The sequence below is a fragment of the Rhincodon typus genome, chromosome 22 (assembly GCF_021869965.1).
Source record: "Rhincodon typus isolate 14 chromosome 22, sRhiTyp1.1, whole genome shotgun sequence".
Lineage (NCBI taxonomy): Eukaryota > Metazoa > Chordata > Chondrichthyes > Orectolobiformes > Rhincodontidae > Rhincodon > Rhincodon typus.
In genome coordinates, this window is record NC_063353.1 from 28497800 (window position 1) to 28509516 (window position 11717).

Consider the following 11717-nt stretch of genomic DNA (forward strand, 5'->3'; position numbering starts at 1 on the left):
TGTGTTCATCCAGCTCTACACCTTGTTATTTCAGATTCTCCAGCATCTGCAGTTCCTACTATCTCTAATTATAAATATTTGTCAGTTTTGACTAATTGCAAAAATATATCTTCAGTTGGTTGTTTGGTTTCAAAACAAAATTTAAGAATTCTCGAAGTCTAATATCAAAGTTCTGCTGTAAATCTTTGCTTTGTAACATAATAGATGAGCTGAGCTGATGAAACACTGCCAGAAGGGCAAGCTTAATTATGAAAATTGTTGAAACTGAGACATTTTTATTACTTTAAAATAACTTTAAATTGTTGGAAAAATTGTTTAATATTTCTTTAGCATAAATAATTTCTGGGAGTTTGTCTTTGATGCTTTCATTTCAACTCATGTCTTGATAAACCTGAAGTGATTTTGTAGCTTGAGGAATGTTAGTTTGCTATTTGACTATCAGTCAAAAGTAATACTCCATTCCTTACTGTGTGTATGTAAGGGAAGGTAAAGTTGCCATAGTTCTGACAGACCATAGGCTGCTCTCTCATTAGAGAGAGATGATTGATGATGGTTTAACAAGTGGGTCACCACACCTCGGGTAAGGTTAAGAAAGTAGGACCCTCATTGTGACCTCAGCCAGTATGGTAACTGAACCAGCACTGTTGGCATCACTCTGCTTTGCAAACCAACCGCCCAGCCAACTGAGATAAACATTTAATTATTTGTAGTGGCCTTATCCCAAATTTGAAATGCTCTGCAAGATGCTAAGGACTGAGGTGATTGGATTGGTTACTATCCTGTATCAGCAGAGAGGATTATTTTCTTTTCAGCCCTTTCTGCTTATAACCTAGGTGCCTGATACATCGGTGTATATTATCAAGGTTTCTGTAGCCAGAGATAAGATGGAAAGCGTTCTTGCCTGGCCTATTGTTAGGGTAGAAATACAAGGTAGCTGAAGTAATTAGTGCATAATGCATTAAAACATAGAAAATGGGAACATGTGTACACCATTCAGTTCATCCAACTCAGTACCCTGTTCCCACTTTCTCCTTGTACCCTCTGACCCTTTTAGCCCTAAGAACTATATCCAACTCCTCCTTGGAAACATTCATTGTTTTGGCCTCAATCACTTTCTGTGGTACACAATTCCACAGGCAGTGTAAGTGAATCATCATCCCAGATATTTGATTTTTTTTTTGAAAGAGATACCTGCACATTTTTTAAAAAAATCTATTCATGGATAGCTGAATTCATTTATTCATTATCACCCTGCTTAATATTAGGACTGTATCCCTGTAGAATCATAAGATAATACAGTGCAGAACAGGGTTGTTTGGCTCACTGTATCTGCTTTGTCTCTATCAAAAAAATATTCCAGTTGGTCCTGCATCCTCACTTGTTTCCAAAAACATCAATTCTTGAAGGAGAAAGAATCAAAGTTGTGAACTCCTATTCCTATGTATAAGATAATACTTCACACATTGTTTCATGATACCTCAGCTGCCACTATTCTGTTTCCTTTGGCCATTTCTGCTTCACAGTTCACTTTTTCATTCGTCAATTCTAGGACCATTGGTAAATATAAAGAAGTGAGTTCTGAAAGGAATAAAATGCTTGATATGTGCACCTTTTTATTTTATTTTTTGCTTACTCTTGGTAAATGGAATGTGCTGTGATTTTTTTTAAATGATTTTAAAAAAAAAAAATCATTCATGGGATGTGGGTATCACTAGCTGGACCAACATTTAGTCATTACATATGTATTTACACTACAGTTGAGTACGTATTTTCCTTACTTTCCAGAACTTGATAATTCTGAGATGAACGAAAGATTCAAATTTAGCATTGGGACAAGAATTCCAGAGGTATGTGACCGTCTCAAAGATGTTGTGTTCTCTCCATTTTACTTCTGGTAACTCTTCACAGTGGTCACTATTTTTACAAAAATGCAATGAGAAAAGGGTATTCAGTCAATGAGACCTGTTTCTGTTGCTAGCCATGTATGATCTATTCTATCATATCTCTCTAACTCATCTGGATTCTGAAAGCATTCTACATAAATTCCATCTATTCTTCAATGTTAACATAACTACTTGCATCAACCCTGAACATGTAATCATTGTTAGGATCTTGAAATACTTAGACCTCTGACTTGCCTTAGTTGGTAGCATTCTTGTGGAAATGTGGAGAAGAAAATAACTTGTACAACACTGAAAAGGTATTGCTAAAGGGTAACTTCTATATAGTCAACTTTTTTTGATTAACACATGTTTAAAATGTATTAAATGCTCAATAAAAGTACTTCCGAACTAATATTATAAATCTGGATGTTTATCACTTGCAAAAAGTTATGTGTAAATTTTATCTAAAATTAAAATTTCTGCAAAAATTGTTGAATTAACATTGGATTTTGGTGATGTTCTTTATTGTAGATAATTGGACAGAAGATATGTCACCTCTGGGATCATCCAGTCAGTTCATCCTGTTTTGCTAGGATCCATGTGAAAACACTCCTTACTGAACTTTACACCCATCAGGTGAACAGTAAAGTTTGTTTATGCATACATAAGAATCTACTGTTTAACTTTTTGTTCAGTGTGCTACATCCTCTCAATATGTGTACGTCATCATACTTGGAATCCAAATCGAACTGTTGTGGGTAAAATTTGTTCTCCGCCTATTGACTGCACATACATACGTACAATTGTGCACACACATTGATATAGACCTACGTGCAAACACAGTTACTTATTTGAAGGATGCATTGGACTTAGCAGCATCCAGAAAGTTTAGGCATAATTTGCCCATAGTGTCCAGGGATGTGCAGGCTAGGTGGGTTAGACATAGGGAATATGGGGTTACAGGGACGGGTTGGGTGTGGATTTGGGTGAAGTGCACTTCAGGGTGTTGGTGTGGACTTGGTGGGCCGACTGGCCTGTTTCCACACTGCGGGGATTCTATGATTCTGGGATTATAACTTAACAGGTTTGGGAACCCCTCTCAAATGTTCAGGGCATTGCTGGCTAAAATAGCAGTGCTAAATGGATCATAGGCATACGAATGCTGCTTTCTCAGTTGGATCACTCTGGCTTTCAGAGTTATATGAAGCTGGGTCGGAGAAGAATCTGAGCTACCAGTAAGGAATGAATAACTGCAGGCTAGCATGTCATCCAGCTGCAGTGTCTTAAATCATTACAGTCATAATTTACATTGTGAAATCTTCTTTTGCAATTGTTGACTTGGTACGAGAGAGTCTGTCTACATGAAACTCACTGAGAATAGACATTAGTTCAGCACACTTATATTTTCTTGCTTTTTGTGAGCTGAATTTATGGTGAGGGTTAGGTCTGTTTTCTTCACTCTTGTCACCCAGTTGTAGTATTCCCAAGTAAGCTGCAGTGGGGATTCCATGAACAACAATGCTTCCTCAGGCTCATCCTCGGCAAAATATTACTTCATCGGTTTTGATTCTAATTTCAAGTTTAGTTGTTTGAATTATTTTTCTGAATGTAATTGCCAACTAATGGAAAATTACAGATGGTTCTGGTGTTATTGCCTAATATCTACTAGTAGCTACTAAAATGTAATTCTTTGGTATTCTGAGGTTTATGTTGGGACTTGGGAATAATTTGGGTTGGAGTGAAAGGACAATTCATTGTACATTTGATATGACTTGAAAATGCTTGATTCTCTTCTAAAATGGCCAAAGTGAATAAACAGGAGTCATTTAATCTGCAAAGGTGAAAATCCTGCCATGGACTATATGGGTTTTGTAGAAAAGAATTTAAGATTGTATGTATGTTTTATGCAGATATCTTTTTTAATTTTTCAGTGATTGCAATTTCTAAGTATTTCTTATTTTAACGTTTTTGCTCTTCGATCCATACATACAGTAGCCCAGAACATTCAATTCTTAAATAATTAGAATCTTAGGAATTGATTTCTGCTTAATTTGGCTTAGTGCTCACAAGTGTAGGACAAATGTGTCGACACATTCATCAGTTGGCAGTGTAATTTTTACCATAATTTACTTTGACTGAAAGATAGAAAATAATACCTTAAGTCCTGATATTTGACAGCCATGTACTTTTGCATTGACTTAACTGGAACAACTATTTTAATATTTATTTATAAATTTGCAATCAAACAAGTTTTCCATACAGTTAAAATACACTAGTAATTTTCTTTTTTGGGGTCAATTTCTTTTCAGAAATCAAGAGATTTTTCCATAAAGGAGCAGGCTCCATTTGAGTCTGAATTTTTGCCACTGACTTGCCTAACAAGAGTCTTAACAGAGGTAGAGGAACAAGGTAAGGATAACTACACGTAACAAAAGAAAAATACTGAGGTTGCTAGAAATAAAAAAAAAAAAAATTCTGTGAGTCAAGCAATATTTATGGAGAGAGAAGTGAAGTTAACATTTAGTGTTGGATATGCAATATTTGCAGAATTTTTAGGTTTTATGATTTATAAGATTTAATCTAACCTCCTGAAAATGTATGCTAATCTCTTTTTGTTTTAAAGTCAACAATCAAGGTCTCGTTTAACAGTAGAAGCTTCCTATGCAAGTTTTATATTTCTTTAGGTTGTTAATTTAATATTCCAATCCAAGAATGTGGAATAAACTTGAGGGATGTGTGCAGCCAGTTTAATAACTTTAATCTGTAATTTGTATTTAAGGCTGAATATGACTTATGATTGATGATTACTTCTCTGATTTGCATTGCTTCTATATCTACAACGATAAAATTGCTTCACTCCTGTCCTCTGATAACTAAGATTTACACTTCTGCATAATGAAACTGATGCTGTTTTACCTAAAATTTCACTGACTGGTCCAACTTTAGGACTGAAATAATTTGCAATCGAATAAAACTATATCATACCCTTAGGATGTCTGATAGTGCTAATAATCAGTTTAATTACTTTTGAAATGTAGCTACGTATTCAGGAAATGTGATAGCTGGTTGTAAAGATCAAGGTCCCACAAAGGGAGAGAAAAACATGGTTTATCTGTTTTTTTTCTTTTGTGATGTCACTTCATTGACATGTGTTAGCCAGAATATCAGGAGAACATGCTCGTTTCCAATAGAGCATTTAGAATCCCTAATCTCACCTGAACAGGCAGCCAGAACCCTGTTTTGACATCTCATTCAAAAGATAACATTGTCTGCATTGCGATATTCAATATTGTGCTTGAATGTCTCCCTGTGTTTTATATATGAATCCTGGACTAAATATTGAATCCTTTAGACATCAATAATTTTTTAAGAAACCATTTTGAGATGGAGAATATATTTTCACTGCTTATTTTGAAAATATTGAATATATCCCCTTTGGTGTGCTGTTCTCACGTCCCAATTATGTCAAAGATCTGAGCAAAGATAGGATCTGTGCATTCTGTTGTAATGTTAATACAATGTTTACAGACAAAATAGTTTCATTTCACAAATACAAATGTATTTATCTCTTCAGATAGTACAAATCTCATAAGGTTTCCTCATCATGCTAGTCTAAAGGCTGACTGAATAAATCAGACGATAACAGCTTTCTGACTCTTGCTGTCTAGGATCACACACATGTGGGTGAGCACTGGAAACAGCACACTAAAATGGGTTGTTGCTTTCAGAAGAGGAGACAATGAAAATAAAACCTTATTTTATCCCTGATCACAAGGACAAGCACACAACTGCTTACAAACTTTATTCTATGCTGCTGTGTTATACAGCAGATTCCCAAACAACCTACCCAAATTCTAGAATGATCCCCATGGATTGGTTGGCAGCAAATTTAACCTCTCTGCTCAAGAAAGCAGGAAGAGAGGAAACTGACCAGTTGTAAGGAAAATGCTGGAATCTGTTCAGGATATGGTAACCGAATACTTGGAAAGTTGCAATATGATCAGGCAGAGTCAACGATTTTATCACAGGGATAACATAGTTGGTATATGTGTTTATTTTTGAGAATGTAACTATCAAGGTATAAAGCAAGAACTGATGGCCATATATCATAAATTTTCTGAAGATATTCTAGAAGGTGCCATTGAAAAAGACTATCACACAAGGTTAGGGATATGGAATTTGGAGTAACACATTAGCATAACTATCATCTCCTCTAATACAATATAAATATTTACTTTCCCCTTAAATTGGTATTCTTGCAAGTTATCCTCATGAATGTAAGATGAAAATCTGTCCTTTCTCAGCAGTACTCAAGTTTAGAAGATTTCTGGTGATCTGATTGAACCCTGTCAGCTCCTGTAAGAATTTTATATTTTGATAGGCTGTTTTTCCTTATTAAAGAGTCTAGAACCAGTAGGACTGGATTTTTATCCTGAGTTTGATGAAATGCAAGTCAGGCAGTTCTCAACTTCACCAACCTGAATCCATCATTTCCTCCCATACCCATCATATTTTTATCCTGTTGAGACATGGTCAGGTAACATTCACAATTCTGTGTCCTGAGGCAGAATGAAAAATACAGGTGCTGAGCTAGGTAGTTAGAAAGCCTGCCTGGGTTCTTGGGATGTCAGCCCAGCTCTCTCAGGAGAAGGTAGGGTGGGATGGGGGAGGGGGTGTGAAATGACATCAGGAATGTCAGTGCCAGATGCATGACGCCACTGAGTGAGAGAGACAGTTTACTTCAGGAGCTGATGTCTGGTGTAGGAACCATTTGGAATGGCCCTGCATGGATAAGAGGCATGGTCGATGTGAGATCAGGTCCAGTGACATATAAAGTTCATGTAGGTGTGACAGTCCTGAACAAGCATGTGGACCATATGATAGCTGCAAACAGTGTGGGAGGAAAATGTGCCTGGCTCCTCAACAGCCTTTCCGACTGTTCTGGAAACTGTGAGTTCTCCTCTCCATCAAGCGTTGAAGGTACCTTGAAATTTGAGATAAACACAGCAGATATCACTGTCTCAACGCCTGTGATGCCTGATGAAGAAAATTAATTTCTTCAGAGACACTCTGTGTTACATGCTGCATATTTCAGAGGCAGAGTTAGAAGAACCTGATCCGGTGCTAAAACACACCAGGAACTGGCCTATGTCCTCAGACTCAGAGGAAGAAGGATGTAGTGATTGTAATGAGATCTGCCAGTTGGACCTCATAAAATGAGTGCTCCGATTGGGGCTGTTAATCTGATCCAATCAGGGAACTCAAACTGACAGATAAGAACAGGAGTGCCAGACATCCTTTTCACTCTGAGAGCCAGCTCTGAGGGAGCTGAATCAGTATCAAGGACTCTCCATGTGTAAATAAAGGGTGACGTGGTGACAGAATACCGGCCTCTGTGGAATTATTTCAACAAATACTTAATAACCTCTTAAAACTGTCAATTAAATTGTACATTAAAATTACCCACTGAGTGAAGTGCTTTATTCGCTTTTGAAACTCAACTAAGCCTTCATAATGGCGTCAGCTGTTCAAATGGACCATTATAGCTGTGGTCAATAAAGCCTATTGAAACTGAAAACTAGGTATTTTTTCTGAAGCTGCACCAGATGGTTTTTAACTGAATGCAGACTAGAAGCAGGTCAGTTTATTTCAAAGTTTAAATTTGTGGATTTTGAAAGATTACACTTCAGATTATAACACGAGTTTCCAGACAGTTTTCTACAATTTTGAATGATTAGTAGCAATTGATGAAAAAGCTCAAATGGATCACCACCCTTAGACAATGCTTATCAATATAATGGTCAACAGACCTTGTAAGTCTGCCTCTTCAGAAAAAAAGCCCTGTGGTGAATCACTGCAGCTAAAACATGTCTAATTTATACATCTAATTTTAAAAAATCGAAAATTGACACTTGATGTCATCTAAACATGTAACATTGCCTGTAAAAGTTTTTCCTGTTCTTCCAGCAGACTTTTGTCTCCAAACTCTCTCCTGGAAAGTTTTTTACAATGGCTTCCAAAACCTGCTCCTGATTTAATTCTGTGGGAAATTAAAGAAGATTTTACCTAGTCCTGTCAATTGTAATCCCAACATCACAAACAGTACTTGTGGGATTGCAACTTGATCCTTTCTCCACCTTCGAAATTTGTCGGGGCTCTTTTAAAGTGGGATATTGAAATTTCCAATTTGACTTTTGCCAATTCTGACACACATTTCCAATTTTTTTAAGGACACGAAAGTCCAGCCTATAACCTCTGGTATCTTGGACAGAAATGAGGAGAAATGTCTTCATTCAGAGGTTGTGAATGACTTTCCAAAAGGCGTGTGTATATTCAATACAGATATCAATAGAATACAGGGCACTAAGATACTTGATGGATGTGAAGTTAGGGTGTAAAAGTCTAATTAAACCATATGTTTATGGAATAACAGAGCAAGCTTGAAGCACCTTTGGCTTGGTGCTGATCTTATTTCTTGTGCTCTTATAACCCTGTGCCTGTAAAACTGTTCCTGGTTGTGCTGAAGCGCTCGTCACAATTACGTGATGAGTAACTTACCTTTTAAGGAAACTGCATCCAATTAATTTTGTATACTGTATGCTAGAATCCATCAGGCTTCACTACATGTCTTTCACTAGTCTATACTTAATAATTATTGTATTTTATTTCTCTTTGCAGCATTAAATCGGTTAGAAGAGTCCAAAAATGTGGATGCAAAGTTTGTGGAAGAAATAGCACTGAAGCAGACATTAACTTTCCTTGGTCTTGAAAATAAGTAGAAATATCAAGGATAGATTAAAGGGGAAAACATCAATACTGATATCTATCAAGAGTTAACAACTGTCAAGAGATATGATTTTTTTGATTATTTGCCACATGTATAATAGCAGAAGTGCCAAGATACGCTAAAGTACTACATGATTTGTTAAAAAAGACAGAGCAGTCTATGGCCTAACCATATATGTATGGGTTTCACTTAATTGTCAACACTAATTCTGTTTGTTGAATTGCATTGTGATTTTTCGGATTCTAAGCTGAGCAACAACAGTGTTCAGAGGCATGATTTCTGAGAATGATGGCTGTAATCTCACAATAATGGACATGTAGAAGCCTGTGGTTGATCCTAATTTATGCTTTCAAATGTCATGGTAAGAATTTTAAGAAAGCCAAACCTCACTAACCACAATGCTGAGTGATTTTTAAAGAAAACAGTCAAATTACAACAGTGTTATTAATTTACTTCATAAATATTTGACCATAATAGTTAATCTGTAAGATGTTTAGCAATAGATGGTGTAGTATCTGTAGTTTTTGGTGCATGATTATGTAAGATATATGTTTTTTCTAAGCGATGATTAGAAAAAATATTACTTTGAAATGTTTTAAGAGTATCAAGAAAACATTGCATCGAATACAATAGAAATACAACCTGTTTTGAACACAGGCAGTTGATATTCTACTATCTACTTCAATATTTAACATATAACTGCCGTTTAAAGAAAGTTTGATCAGAAATTAGCAATTCATTTGTAAAATTTGGTCTTTGATGTTAGCTGAAAAGAATGTATTTCTCTGGAAGTGATCTGTAGACCAGACATTGCTCAGTGAGTGAGCATTTGTAGAGTATGCAGTCTTTCACTTAAAATGCTTGAATTTTTGATGTCACAAATGGGAATCAGTTGTTTCACATGATAACAAAGCTACTTCTTTCTGCATGTAAAGTTATGTAAGAATTTATTTGGAACAGAATGTACATAAATACAGAAATTTATTTTTATGGTTTAAGGGAAACACACAGATTGAAGAAATACATGTTAGTTTATTAGCAGAGGTCTTAGCTGAAACTGGATGTGTAAGACAGTTGTTCCTGAAGAAGGAATATAATTTTAAAATTATTAAGAAGTAGGTTACCCCAGTGTATAAGGTTTTCGAGTAGATTTGTAGCTCAGGTTGTGGATGTTGTAGTTGGTTAGCTCGCCGAGCTGGTTCGTTGTTTTCCACAGACGTTTCTTTACCCTGCTAGGTAATATCATCAGTGCAGCCACCGATGAAGCACCATTGTGTTTTCCCACCTAGTTTTTAAACTCTAGTGTCTGTTGAGCTGGATTACCTCACTTCCGGTTTTCCTTCGCAGAGGAGTGTATATGGGGTTGAGTTCTATGTGTTTGTTGATGGCTTTCTTCGTGGAGAAGGACGGCACTTCATCGGAGGCTGCACTGATGATATTACCCAGCAGGGTAACAAAACATCTGCGAAACAACAAACCAGCTCAGCGAGCCAACCATCTACAATACCCCAGTGTATGTAGTTTAAAGTTCCAGACCAGAAGTCTTTAGCTAAAACCTGAAGGGGATAGTTAAAGCTGAGAAAGTCAATGATGAGTTGTACAAAAACACAGGGAAGAGGGTATTTGATTTTTCAAGACTGGGAATTAAACCCATGTTAACTTAAGCTCTGTAGATATGATAGAGAAGGGAATTCTCTCTGATGCGATTACTGTGAAAGAGTGCTTGGGATTAATGGGATTACATTTAATTGTGAATATTTAATTTGAAACCTTTAAGCTGCTTTTATATGTAAATAGCTAGTTTATTCTGTTTTATTTCATTTCTTTTCCATATTAATCTTGTTTTATTGTTAAAACCAAATCTGCAGTGTTACATGTACAAAAGGCCATCTCATTAAAGCCTTACGAGAAACCAATATAATATATCGTCAGATTTCAGTCTGGGATCTCACTTGTTCAGCTGGCATTATAACAAGTGGCTCTACTGATATATTTATGATTCCTCCATTACTTCCCTGCTGTTCCTGCTACTTCGCCACCAGTACTTTCACTGTTGACACATAACCTGAACTTCAGCCTATGTGCATGCTGTGTCAGTTAACGAGCCATTACATGGAAGTGCTCCTATTGCCTGAAATTGGGAAACTCAGACCTTGCGAATGCTGGAGAAACTCAGCAGGTCTGACAGCCTCCGTGGAGAAAGAAAGTGGTGGTCTGCCTTTAGGTCTGGTGTGACTGTTCAGAATTGCTTCAGTTTCTCCAGAATTCTGTTTGTTTCAGATTTCTAGCATCTGCAGTATTTTGCTGAAATTTCAGACCTTTCATAACTAGTAAAACAATGGCAACTTTTTAATGCTTGAAGTCAGTTGACTCTTGTACAGATTCACTTTTAAAAATGCTCTGCAATGTATAGTATAAAGTTAAATTGTTTAACCTGGAATTTGCATTCCGAAAAGCATTAACATGCCCTCTGGATTACTAACCCATTGACAGTACCACTGTCATCATCGCTTACTGGCTATTTGGAAATGAAATTCCATGTCTACATGCTGCAGTATACCAGTGGGTATTCTGCAGTTTTGTTTAATTTACCTTTTGGCTAAGGAGAAACTTTATAGGCCATTCAGATCATATAATAGATTAAATATTGCATGCAAGTGAAGGAATTGATATGATGAGCAAACTGGTTTTATTTATTTCATAACAAAACTAAAAGAACTGTGAATGCTGGAAGTTACAAACAAAAACAGAAATTGCTGGAAAAACTCAGCAAGTCTGACACGTGGGCTGAAATTAAGACTGTGTGTGTCCTGTGTCAATTTAGCAAAAAACTCAGCAGGACAGCCAGCATTTGTGGCCTGCTAAATTGACACAGGACACACACAGTCTTAATTTCAGCCCACGTGTCAGACTTGCTGAGTTTTTCCAGCAATTTGTTTTTGTTTCTGACTTCTTTCATGCTTTCTTATTAGACTTATCTTTATACAGCGAATACTAAATTTAGTAGATTGTTTGATTATTCTGTTGTACATGATGTATTGTTACTA

At 36.4% G+C, this 11717-nt stretch overlaps 1 protein-coding gene across 1 annotated transcript in view; it reads left to right on the forward strand.

Moving 5' to 3' along the window:
* The window catches only part of LOC109917966 (gamma-secretase activating protein), a 92661-nt gene extending 82075 nt beyond the window's left edge, over positions 1-10586 (forward strand). Inside the window, exons 28-31 of the mRNA XM_048610535.1 lie at positions 1786-1847; positions 2415-2519; positions 4193-4292; positions 8562-10586. Coding sequence (XP_048466492.1) covers positions 1786-1847; positions 2415-2519; positions 4193-4292; positions 8562-8662 — 368 coding nt within the window. The 3' untranslated portion in view covers positions 8663-10586. The remainder of the gene's footprint in view (positions 1-1785; positions 1848-2414; positions 2520-4192; positions 4293-8561) is intronic.
* Positions 10587-11717: the final 1131 nt, after the last annotated feature.